This window comes from Oryx dammah, unplaced genomic scaffold, assembly GCF_014754425.2.
Source record: "Oryx dammah isolate SB20612 unplaced genomic scaffold, SCBI_Odam_1.1 HiC_scaffold_12, whole genome shotgun sequence".
Taxonomy (NCBI): Eukaryota; Metazoa; Chordata; class Mammalia; order Artiodactyla; family Bovidae; genus Oryx; species Oryx dammah.
The window spans coordinates 14205321-14219133 of NW_024070196.1; the positions used below are offsets into that span (position 1 = coordinate 14205321).

The 13813-nt window shown below is 38.3% G+C and overlaps 1 protein-coding gene across 1 annotated transcript in view; it reads right to left on the minus strand.

Moving 5' to 3' along the window:
- The window catches only part of SMARCA5 (SWI/SNF related, matrix associated, actin dependent regulator of chromatin, subfamily a, member 5), a 38087-nt gene extending 30382 nt beyond the window's left edge, over positions 1-7705 (minus strand). The window contains exons 1-2 of the mRNA XM_040250448.1: positions 6833-7705; positions 2950-3024 (exon numbers count right to left, since the gene is read on the minus strand). Coding sequence (XP_040106382.1) covers positions 2950-3024; positions 6833-7009 — 252 coding nt within the window. The 5' untranslated portion in view covers positions 7010-7705. The remainder of the gene's footprint in view (positions 1-2949; positions 3025-6832) is intronic.
- Positions 7706-13813: the final 6108 nt, after the last annotated feature.

Consider the following 13813-nt stretch of genomic DNA (forward strand, 5'->3'; position numbering starts at 1 on the left):
TAGTTGCAAAGTATTACATTTAGAATGGATAAACATCAAAGGTCCTACTGTATAACACAGGGAACTATATCCAACTTCCCTCAAATAAATCATAACAGAAAAGAATATTTAAAAGACTGTGTATATATATGTTAAACTGAATCACTCTTCTGTATAGCAGAGATAAACACATTATAAATCAACTATACTTAAAATAAGAGGTGTAAGGAGAAAAACTACTTCCTAAAGAGCAGAAACAATAAGATCAAGAATCTAAAAAAAAAAAAAATGTATCGTAAAATTAACGGAAAGGTTAAAATCAATCGCCTTGGAAAAAGCATCTTTCTCTAAGAAAATGACCAGGATAGCTGAAGCCATACATGTCTGGAAATAAACTGATGATGGGCCTGCAGTTCTTTGTGGAGGAAGACTGAAAGTGAGAACGTGACAGAAAAGAAGCAGAAACTTAATCCGAGTGGCAAAGTCTGAGAATGGCTAAATAGGACTGTTAGAAGTAACAGTGAAAGCCAAAGAAAGTGAAAACCATAAATTTATTCCGGTACCAATCAGCACAATCACTTTAGTTTTCTCAAGCAGTACCTGGCATCTTGGGTTTAAGAATGATCCATTAGATCAGAAATATCCAAAATCTTTGTTATCTTCTACAAGGTCAAGTCTGAGACTACTACCTTAAAGAACGAAGTATAAACTTCACCAAAGCTCTACAGAAGATTTCATAATTTCCAAAATTCTCTCACTGATTCTATGACTTACCTATGAATAGGATCATAGGTAGTCTAAGACTTACCTATGAATAGGATCTAACAGACGATAAGGAGTCTGCTCAGAAGAAAACTGCTTGTCAAGGTCATGATTTTGAAACAGGAAATTAAAGCAGGAGACTGAAAAATTTGTAGGAAGTGAGAAAAAAATTGCAATAAAGGGAGCTGTGGAGATGAGAAGCATTGTAAAGAACCACTGAAAACCTCCATTATATAATCAGATCAGTGTCACAGACTTTACAAAAACAGATCTGGAAGAAGCTAGATCATGAGAAACGAGCCAAATGAAGATGCCAATGAAATAATTCATGCAACAGAACAATAATCAACTAGGGTGATGGGGAAAAGATAAAAGAAATATTTATGAAGTTAAATCTGCCAAGACTATTAAAACTATGACACACTGTTACAAACAGCTTGGGTATTTATTAAGAAAAACTTTCATTCATTGAGAGAACACTACATAACTGTGTGGGAAAGAGATAATCAAATCAACTTCAGATACTCCTAAGTAAGACTTACCAAAGGGATTTAAATGTTCAACAAGCAAATGAAAATACAATGATTGGAGGCATCTGAGCCAGAGATAAATATTCAGAAGTACTCATTTAAAAGTGGCAGATGAAAACCAGTGACAATGCTAAAACTGTCCAAGAACAAATATTCAAAATGTAATGAAGGACAAATGAATAATCAAGTAAATAAGGTATCATCAAAGCAAAAAGTTCTCTCAAGGCAAGAAAAAAATTTGTGGAGTGGCCAACGGGGTCAAATACAAGTATGAATAAGGAGAATGAAACTAAAACTAAGCCAAAGAATTGTCCATTAAAGTTACTAGTACATCACTTCTCAGCCTTTTGGCTAAGATCAAGTAGAGACTCACTAATATAGTGTTAATGACAGAATCTAAGTTGTGAAGGTTTAGAAGAATGAACGGGAAAAGTAAAAATGGAAAAACATATTTTCTTCAAGTAAGAGTGACAGCAAAGAAAGGTGACAGGATAGTTACAGATATACACAAAATGTATATATTCAAAACATAATAGAAATCATATAGAGTAATACATCACTTATACTTTACATATTACAATATACATTATGCACATTATATATATGTATACAGATACATATATGCAAACTTTCAGGACTTTGAAGCCATTTTTAGAAATTTCAAAAATATTTGCTGATATTGATGAGAAAGTCAAAGAACAAGGGGAAAGTAATACTTGTTAAAATCAGTATTCTATGTGCCAGATACTATTCTGGATGCTGAAGACACTGTTTCCACTCTTAAGGAGGATACTGTATTGTGCAGTGATGATATTCTTACACTTTAACTTTTTAAGATTTAAAAAAAATTAAGTAAGTTTAATCTATATAAAGCACATAGAAGAGGGCCCAGTACATACTATTCATTCACTGTTAGTCATTATTTAATCTAAACTTAAATTCTAAGCTCTTTGTAGGTAATGGTTAACTCATAGTAAAATAAAGATTCGCAAGAGGATGTGAAATGTGAGCTGGATCTTTTGCAAGTATAATATTCATATTCTCTTTTGTAGGGCAAGAAGTATTATTACTATATATTTTTGTATTATATATTGTATGCATATGTGCATGAGAGCGTGCTCAGTTGCTTCAGTCATGTCAGACTCTGCAACCCTATGGTCTGTCCGTTCCTCTGTCCATGAGATTCTCCAGGCAAGATCACTGGAGTGGGTTGCCATGCTCTCCTCCAGGGGATGTTCCCTAACCAGTGATCGAATCTGTGTCTCCTGCATTGCAGATAGATTCTTTACCCACTGAACCACCTGGGAAGCTCATTATATATTGTATATGTTATTATAAATTATACATGCATTACTCGCTTTATAACCAGGAGAGTACAATGCTAGACAGATGCAGAATAAACACATTTTGAATAGTTACTTCTCTTGTCTTTTAACTCATCTCACTCCCAATGTTAAATCTAAAAAGGAGTATTAATATAATCCACATATTTACATACTACATGAACTCATGAAATACATCTTAATTTGCTTTAATCAAGTTTAAGTCGAGTAAGATAAAAATAGTTACAGTACTCCATGTTACACATATTTAAATTAGATATCTGTGCCTCAACTTTAGTAAATTTAATCACCTAATAAAAAGCTATTATGACTCTATTCATATATCTAGAACATACCATTTTTTCTTCATAGGTGGGATCTGGTTCTTGGATTTCTTTTTGCTTTCCAGGAGATGCATTGTCAAATACTTCCTGGTAAGAGGGAAAAACCACGGTTTGTTCTTCAAGAATACTCAACATATCATTATTACACTGATTTCAGCCCAAAACACAATACACTCCTGTCCTGAACTTCCTAGATACCTTAATGGCTGCCATCCTATCTGATAGGACACCTTGATGCAAAATACGACAATAATAACAATTCACTTAACCCAAATACGTAAACCTCATGCCCACCACCAAGATTAAAGCACAAGGTTATTATCTCCAACATCCTAGAACAAAAATACTTAAAGCAAATCTGTGTTGTTTTCTAATGAAAAATTATAAAGCCAAATTGAACAATATAAACTGTGAAGGAAATGTTCCCTTTTAATAAAACTGCAGTATCTACTGTAGTACTACCCAAATGTATACCTGGGAAGTCACAGTCACCCTGATTTTCATCTTCTAAAACATTAAAAAAATTCATCATGCACCCTAAAGTGAATACTTTAACTAGTTTGATTCCTTGATAATCAAGGTAATCAATTTTTAATCAACTGATAATAAATGTGCTATTTTTACAAATTTATTCACCCTGACATTCAGAAAGTCACAAAAACCAAAAAAACAGCACCAACTTCACTGCAAAGTTCGCTCATCCATTAAAAGAACACAAGAACAGCTGGTGAAAAGTACAATTTTCATTAAAGATGTAGTGATCTGTGGTGCTACATACTATACCAAAGCTCAGTTCAGTTGCTCAGTCGTGTTCAACTCTTTGTGACCCCATGAATTGCAGCACACCAGGCCTCCCTATCCATCACCAACTCCCGGAGTTCACTCAGACTCATGTCCATCGAGTCAGTGATGCCATCCAGCCATCTTATCCTCTGTCGTCCCCTTCTCCTCCTGCCCCCAATCCCTCCCAGAATCAGAGTCTTTTCCAATGAGTCAACTCTTCGCCATGAGGTGGCCAAAGTACTGGAGTTTCAGCTTTAGCATCATTCCTTCCAAAGAAATTCCACTGCTGATCTCCTTCAGAATGGACTGGTTGGATCTCTTACCTATGATTAAAAAGATGAGGGGATGGGCCTGGTACAGCACTAATATAAGAGATCAAATGACCCAAATTCAAGTCTAACTTCAGTGCTAAGACCTTTACGAACTTGTGTAACTAAGCTTAAGATCATCACAATCTCTAGTCTCCAGAGTAAAAGTGACAAAAGCCACCTACCTAGAATAATTCACAAAACGGTACTGGGATACCATGAAAAGTCGAATATATCCTAAAAAAGGTCAAGATGTGCTTTCCAATAGCAGTCATTATTTCTTTCACAGTCTTAACTAAAACAGGCAAAAGATTTGGGTTTAGGACTCTTGAGGTCATATGGCTATTGGTATATAGTGTACCTACCTATCAGTCCAGGTAGGTATGAGAAATGAGAATGAACCAAGACAGGCCCCATTCAGGTTGCCAAAAAGATCATACTAATGAAAAAATGTGACTGCTCCCATGACCTAACTATACCAAGCAAAAATAATGATAATAACCGAATACATAGGAAAGCTAACTAATGTTCCTAGGAAAGTGGGCTTTGTCAGAAAGATTTTGGAAAAATGCAGCTTAAAAAGAAACAAACAAACAAACAAAAAACATACTATTATATGAAGGAAAAAACAAAAACTAGTCAGTGAAAAGACTGGTAAAAGATAAAATCACTGATGTTACTATCCTGAGAAGGGGAAAAATAATGAAGCCATTTTTCAATAAATGAAATTGTTAAACAACACATTTTTGGTAAAAATATGACAGGGAAAGATATTCGGGGAAGGGTCAGCTTCAGAGCCAGATGTGGGTTCTATCACAGATTCTACTTACAATAAGACTCAATTTCCCCATTTGGCAAAAATACTACTGACAGTCAGCTGGTACTTGTTACATTAAAATCCATAGTTAAACTCTAATTCCACTTTACCTTAAAAACAGCAACTGAAAGGCAAAACATTTAGTTTAGGCTTTAAATTATTCTGCTTTCTGATATTTCCTTAACACTTCTAGTGAGACTGAGACTTTGGTTGCTACTCCAAAATTTGAACGACAGCCTCTTTTGAGAGGCTGACAACAGTGGACAGCAATTTGCAAAGAAGTGCAGTGCATGCTCAGTCGCTTCAGCCTTGTCTGACTCTGCCACCTCGCCAGGCTCTTTGTAGCGCGCCAGGCTCTTCCGTCCATGGGATACTTCAGGCAAGAACACTGGAGTGGGTTGCCATGCCTCTCCTCCAGGGGATCTTCCCAACCCAGGGATCGAACCCGCGTCTCTTTTGTCTCTTGCACTGGCAGGCGGGTTCTTTACCGCTAGCGCCACCTGGGAAGTCCTGAGAACTGCGTATTTAACACAACTGCTTTCAGTGTCAAACTTTTCAAACCCCCTTAAACAAGGAAGCGGGAATCCAAGTTAACCCTAGCAATTCAAAACAATCATTTAAAACCTAAAGAAAAAGAAAACAAGCAACACTGACATGAACTGAAAATAAATTTCAAGTCGCTGAAAGCTATAGAATACCAGAGGTCCTATTCCACCAAAACCCACCCTTACCTTAAAGTTCTTTCAAAAACTAATAACACGTTACCTCACCCTAGATAAGGTCGCTGGTTGCAGAGAGTAGGACTCCACTGAACTGACTTATGACTTAGTACAGCACCCAAATAAAACTACTGAGCCAAATGCTCTATGGTAAACTGCCCTACCATTTCCTTATCGTGTTAATTCTGCAGCAACATTCCCTTTCAGAGCAGTATTACCTTTGCTCAATATATCCAAGGATGGTAAAATTCCAGAAATCTCTGGGTTGCGACTATAAAATATCTCAAAACAGATCGAAGGCCAAGAATAAAATTGGAAGGGGCAAGCAACACTTTGTTCCCAGACATCGCAAAACCTTGGAGCACACCCAAAAGACCCGCCTGGCAGTTCCCCAATCTCTCCACCCTCGCAGTACTGTTACCATTCCCTGACCCACTAGCCCCAGCCCAGAAGGTAGGGAGCCATAGAGAACGGTACCAATTTTCAAAATAAGGCCAAGGCCCCCAAAGAGGAAATGCGCTGGTCTGTAAGCAAACTAACCGCCCCTCACTCACTAATTCTTTAATCCATCCATCCATCACTCCCCCTACAAAATGAAATGGGGGTTCAAGACAGCTGCTGCCGCCTTGGTCGCTTCCCTTCCCCATGGAACAGTGCCTGGGAGGAGCCTGCTCTCCCTCCGAGGGAGCAGCTGTGCCCTGCTTATCCCCACTGCGCCCTCGGCCATCCAGCCCTCGCCATTGTTTCTGCGAAACAGATACCGCCCCCGCAAAGAACGGGATGAAGAAAAGGAGGCCCAAGTTCTCGGATGCGCTGCTTTTAAATGCCTTCCCCACCCCGCCTGTCTACCCCCGTATCTAGAGGGAAATTTCCCTCGCCCTCTCCCCAAGTTTAGCGGAAAGTAAAATCGAGATTCAGAGATGCGCGAGGGAATTATGGGAGTCCAGCTTTAAAAAAAAAAAAGGGGGGTAGATCCTCACTCGGCCTCAGTAATCAAGAACATGTGTCTAATAAGAGCGTTCGAGGATTTGGCACGGTTCGCCAAAGAGACAAATAATATAAACGTGAAGTGCCAGAAATCCACTTGAGGTTGCCTGGATAGCTTAAGCGCAAGGGAGAAAGCATCATTTCCGACCCAAACGGTCTGAGGCCGAGTTGGAGTGCGAAGGGGTGAAGTTTGGCTCTGCGTCTCATCACTAGTACAGAGGCGAGGGAACCAGTTCCTCCTCCCCATCCTGCCCTCTTTCCACACCACGAGCCGCCCTCACCTCCATCTCCGAGTCCGCGGGGCCGGCACTGGCCACGGAGGGAGCCGCCTGGGCTGCGACGCCCTCGGGGCCGCCTTTGTTGCTGCTGTTGCTCCCGCTGCCGGCGGCCGAGGCTGCGGGCTTGGAAGGCGCGCTCTCGGGAGGCGGGGGTGGCGGAGGGTCGGCCGCGGACGACATGATGTTCCGTCTGCGTCACCCGCTGCTGCCAGAGGCCGGGTCCGGCAGGGAGGAGGAGGAGGAGGCCTAGGCCTGGGTGGCTGCGTCGCAACGAGCAGATGGAGAAGCGAGAGGACTATCCGAAAGCCCCCTGCGCCGCGGCTCGGCGACGAGCCCAAACCAGGCCCAGCAACCTCCCCCTCTTGTCGCCCTCCTCTTCCGCGGGGCTCCGGGTTCGACCGGCGCTTTACCCCACGGCGGGAATCACGTCGACGAGAGTGGGCGGGGCCACTCGGGTCACTGAGGTCAGGGAAAGCGGGCTGATTCACAGGAGGGCGGAGGGTTGAGGGAAAAAGAAAGGAAAGCAAAGGAGGGACGGAGACTGGGAACGGGCTTAGCTGCCTCCTCTTCTTCCTCTGGTAGATATCATCTATCTCGCCAGCATTCAGGTCTGCTACCTACGCCACCGACTATCAACACTCGCGAGATTGATAGTTGGCTACATGACTGGGCTCCAAGTGCGCATGCGCATTCTCCCCTCCTTGCCCTGGGCCACGCCTCCTCCGAGGCCCCAGAGAGCTCTTGGGTAAGGAATGGGCGGGGCCTCGAGGGAGAGACTGGAGACGTAGGTTGGTGCGTCGGCTTCCCGACATGACGCGAGCGCTGTCTTCCAGGCGTTCTTAACGGCTCACTGTCCACCGGCGCCTGGTCTGCTCTGCTTGGCAGGGATCTGCGGCACTCCCGGAAAACTTGCCCAGGTTTTGCGCCGCCTACTGCAGTATAGAGGCCTGTGCAGGCCTTAACACTTTCACTGCCGCCGCTTATAGGTGTGACGCCAATGTGTTGAAGATGGTTTAGTTATCCCAGTTGACGTCTCTTATGTTTTGTCTAAACAAAAGGGCCCGTTAGTGTAATTTTTTTTGTCTACACGTTAGCTATATGAATCATTTTTAAATTCCTTCTACTTCTCTTACAGAGTTAAACGATATTTTCTCTGAATTTAATGCTAAACATAAGCAAACTGTCCATCACCATGTGAATGAGAGTCATAGATGAGAGTCATAGATAATCGATAGATAAGAGAGGCCATGGGCTGTATCTTTTTCGCAACCACTAAATATTAAAATGTACAGACTGCTGTACATTTCTTTCTCCTTGAGAAACATTTCGAATAATCTCCAGTGGTTACGCCTTCCACTGTCCTCAACATAGCCTGTGGGTCTTGGGCACGGATCTGCTGCAGATTATCAAGAACATCGTGTTCTACTCAATAGAAAATCGTACTGCTGTAAATTGTTATCTGCCCTGCACAGGCTCTTATTCATCTTTGTATCCCCATATCCAGTATTCTATCAGTATGTATTGAATAGTGGAGACACACTTTTCAAGAGTTAAGATTTGAGCAAACTGTTGATTATGTTGAATTTCAAACAGCAGAGCTCTCCTTTGAATCTATAGCCTGCAAACTTTTAACTGATCAAATGATAATTTTTAAATTGAGATGTGGAAAAATGCCCCCCAGCCCATTAGAAATACTGTTTGTGAAACTATAAGGAACCATCTAAGGATATATGAACAGAAAAATACACAAATGATGTTTGTTGTGGTCTTCACCTGTTACTGCAAAAAGCCAGCAGTAGTGAGTCCAACATAGAAAGTGTGATTTTAAAGCTATTGTACACCCACACAGTGAACTATTATTTATCTTCAACAACCATTAGTGTAGAAGAGTGTTTATTATATAGTGTTAACTGAAAAAACAAGTTGAAAAACATGAATGAAACATTGGAAGGATAATCATAAAAGTATTGAAAGTGATTGTTGTTGGTGTGTATTTCCTAATTCTTTTTAGTTTGTATTTTTATTTTTTTAGAAAGTGAATCTGTGTATTACTATATCAAGAAACTTATTTTTTATATTTAAAAAACACTTTTACCAGAAAAAGATGATGTGGAAGTAAAAAGTTAATGTCTAGGGTAACAGACACTGACATACAGACACTGAACAAATACTTATGAACAGATATTTAATATTGACATTAAGAAGAAAGCATATAACATTTATTTAATATTCAGAGTATTTCTTCACTCTACAGGTAAATATCTTGGATCTTGGTTTAGAAACCCTAAAAATATACTGAATATGTGAATCTTGAAGGCTGACAATAATTTAAGAAAAACAAGTAGCAAAACAAACAATAAAATTACCTCTAAAATGACACCTGTCTTTCTTAACATAGACATTTATACTATGAGTGAGTTTCTCATATGAGCATATGAAAGCTGTATGAGAATACTGTGGAGGTAATTACAGAGGAAAGATACTTAAAGGAGGAAGAGGAAACAGAATTTTTGAACCCAGTAATCTAACCACAGGGACAAAGAAACATTTTGAGCAAGGTTTAGGAGCAGGGAGGAAGGAAGCGAGGAACTACAGAAAGACAACGTCCGAAAACTGAGGTATAGGGACAGTAGTGCCCATTTAGTGGCCAAAGGACAAAGGTCTATTGTTCTTCAAATGCTGATGGGCTAAAACTTCCAGCTGGTTCTGAAATTGATAGCATTATATAAAATTAGTGTAGTTAGAGTAGGTTGGAGAGTCAGGCAAGTCTGGAATTTCATGTAGGTACGAGAACTTAATATTTGTGTGAATTCAGGCAAATTACTTTACTTCTTTGAAGTCAGTCTTTTCCTCATCTTTTTATTATATTATTCAAACTTTATATTTGGATGACATTCCTATAATAATGTTGAAAGAACTATAATAATTATAACAATAGTCGTAAGATAATAGTTATATTAACATAATCATAATAATGTCATAAGAATTAAATGAGATCGAGTATGCAGGGTGTTTAATACAGTGCCTGGTATATATATCTGAGCTCTGGGTTCAAGTGTTAGGTATTCTGATACTGAAGGATCATAAGCCTAAGGGTCAGAGAAGGATCATCCACTGTGTGTTTTTTTTTAATAAGGAGGAGGGTAAAGGGAATAGTGTCATGAAAACACTAGAAGGAAATACTTCTTTAAACATGTTCCCAGAAATAAATACTATAATGTAACATCATGATAGTTGATCTCAAATATGCAAATACATGTTGTCTACACCGAAAATTCTCTCTATTGGATTTAGTGTGCTAGAACGGTATGTGCTGTGCTGAACAGAGTGGAGCAAACAGATACTTGCCAGAGGACAAACGATGCCAAAGAGCTAGGACTCTTTCAACATTTTGGCCTTGAATGGTAACAAAAAGGATTTTATTAGGTTTATCAAGAACACAGGAGGAATATGCTGAGCCTGTCTTTATCCCATGCTCATTTTATTTTGTGAAAACCTAGGAAAGTAAGTCTGGTTACTACATGACAACAATAAAACAGTATTGAGTTTGTGAGTATCTTAAGAATGGGCGTTTCCAACGCTAGATACTGATGATCACATATACATCTTTTTCAGAATTCTCTTACTTAGGTCATTTGCCACATGAGTGGATTTCAATTAAAGAAAAGTATTAAGTAAAGTTCCAATGCATCTCCCTCATGTTTGGTCACCAACTCATATCAGTGGGTGACTCTGTGTCTGCTTGGTGTTTGTACATGTATTTATGCCATCATTTAAAATTGCCTTTCCCCCGGCCCCTGCTATTTACAAGTTAAAAATTCAAGTTCTCTGTGCATTTCCTCCCTTGTAAAAAAATTTTTTTTTCTTCTTACTTGAATGCTTAGTTTCAAAAAAGGGGAATAGTCTCAAATCTAAGCTTCCATTTCAGAAGCCTAGAAAAAGAAGAGCAAAATAAATTCAAAGTAAGCAGAAGAAAGGAAAAAATAAAGGCAAGAACAGAAATCACTGAAATTAAAATCAGAAAAACTTAGACAAAATAAGACAAGGAACTGGTTCTTTTTTTTTTTTTTTCAAATTTAATCTGTTTATTTAAATTTAAAGAGCGGACTTTTGGACTCTGAGGGAGAGGGAGAGGGTGGGATGATTTGGGAGAATGGCATTGAAACATGTATACTATCATGTAAGAAATGAATCGCCAGTCTATGTTCGATGCAGGATACAGGATGCTTGGGGCTGGTGCACGGGGATGATCCAGAGAGATGATATGGGGTGGGAGGTGGGAGGGGGGTTCATGTTTGGGAACTCATGTACACCCGTGGTGGATTCATGTCAATGTATAGCAAAACCAATACAGTATTGTAAAGTAAAATAAAGTAAAAATAAAAATTTAAATAAACATTAAATTTGAAAAGAAAAAAGGAACTGGTTCTTGACAGGATAAAATTGACAAAATGTTTGGAAACAAAGAAAACACAAATCATCAATATTAGGAATTAAACAGAACCCATGGTTACTGACATTGAAAACATCAAAAAGATAAAGGGAATACTACAAGCATAAATTTGACAAATTAAATAGACCACTTTTTTGAAAAATAACTCAGACAATATGAAGTAGATAATTTGAATAGTGTTATAACTATTTAGGAAATTAAATTCATAACCTAAAAGTTCCCCAAAAGAAATCTCCAAACCCAGATGGTTTCATTGGTGATTTTTATCATATATTTCTACACAATTCTACAGAAATTTTATACAATCTCCTCCCAAAATATAGAAAAGGATGCACTTCCCAAATCATTTTATGAAGCTACTATAACCCTCATACCAAACCAAGGATATTGTATAAAAGAAAATGAAAGACCAATATCTTAATGAATATAGATGTAAATATTCTTAACAAAATATTAACAAATACAATTATGTGATGTATAAAAAGAACTGTGCAAGTAGAATTTATTCCAGAGATGAAAAAGTAGTTCAATATTTGAAAATTGGTGTTATCTGACATATTAACAGGTTAGAGAAGAAAACTCACTTGATTATATCAAGCAATGCAGAAAAAGCATTTGAGAAAGTTTCAACATCTTTTCATAATAAAAACTCGCAGGAAAAAAAAAAAGTACATAGGGAGACTTCCTCCACTTGATAAAGAACATCTGAAATACCTACAACCCAACATGATATTTCATGAGACTGAATGTTTTTCCTCTAAGATCAGAAACAGGCAAAGGTCCTGCTCACACCCCTGTGTGAGTGCTGGAAAGGAAAAATAAAACAATGCCAATGACACGATTATCTACGTAGAAAATTGCAAGAAATCTGCCAGAAAAATCCAAAGGCCTAATAAGTGGATTCTGAAAGTTTTCAAGGTAAAGAATAAGCATTCAAAAATCAACTATTTCTACAAATTAACAATGAACATGTGGACTCAGTACAGAGGTTTTTCAACAAATGGTCCTGGAGAAATCTCCATGGGGTAGGGGGAGAAGCAACCTTGTCCTAAGTCACACTTTGTGCAAAAATTAACTCAAAATAGATAATAGACTTAATGTAAAACAGAAAACTAAAAAATTTTAGAGAAAAATAGGGGAAAATGCTAAGGATCTAGGGTTGGGCATATAGTTCTTTATCTTTGACACCAAACGCATGATCAGTAGAAGGAAAAATTAATAAATTGAGTAAAAAAAGCTTTTGCTCTGTAAGAGACTGTCGAGATCACAAGTTGCATAGTGGGAGAAAAATATTTACAAACATGTCAAACAAAGGATGAGTATCGAATATATAAAGAACTCTCAAAATTCAACAGGAAAAAAAGCAAGCGGTCTATGTAAAACATGGGGAAAATAAATGAAGAGACATTTCTCTGAAGAAGGCATACAGACAGCAAATTAGCACATTAAACATGTTCAGAAGCATTAGTCATAGAAAAGTGCAAATTAAAACCACAATGAGATATTACTTCATACCTAACAGAATGGCTAAAATTGAAAACAATGACAACATCAAATGCCAGTGAGCATACCAAGAAAACGAATCAGTCATACGTTGCTGGTGGAAATGTGGTGCTAAGGAGCTCATAGACCCAAAACCCTGAGAATGGGTGCTTTAGGAAAACACTATTTTCCTCAAAAAACAAAAGCATGTGCACAGTTGTATTTCTCTGAAACTATTCCTCCTAAGTATGTGATCCCAATCATTTGTTTTAATCGTAACTTTTAACCAAAGAAATTTTATTTTCCAGAAAACTAAAGAGTAAGTCATTGTGAACTGTATGATCTACATTTTAGCAAACTATCAGAGCTTATGAATACACAGAATACAACTTTCTGCAGCCACACACATCCTTTATAAGGCTTCACAAAGTGGCAAAAGTAAGCATATTCATTTAACACACAAATAAATAGTCTCTTTGTAGCATTTAAAATACAAAGTGAAATGGTATACACAGAAAATTATGCTTAGTGATCAATGTTTCAATGTCATATCTTAGAAATGATTTAGGTATCCAAGGAATATCTGAGAATCAAGTTGTTACAAGTCTAAGATATTAAGTTATCTAAGTAAATTATCCTTAAGCTAACATACTGTAAAATGTAGCTTCTATTGAAAATCAGAATAATAATTCATTTTGGCTGGAGTTCAACTCAAGTCCCTGCTGGTAACCACTGTGGGATATATTTTTATTCATTTTCCTGCATGTCTCTCTAGAATGGCTTTCTCCACTTTCTCTGGTTTCTCTGCTCTTGATTAAGTACAATGTATTTGGTTTGTCCCAGTTTCCAGTTGGTGGTGCATTGTGATACTTCGTAGATTTACTATTAGTGTTTCAATTTCAAATTCCTAGTGTTGGGAAATGGATTAACCCAGCTCAGATCAGATGCTCATTCCAGATTTATTAGGTGTGAAAAGAGGTCCGGCTGCTAGATACAAATATAGTTACCCAGGTCTGCCTCTTGAGCAGGAGCCAGGGTGGAAGGCAGGT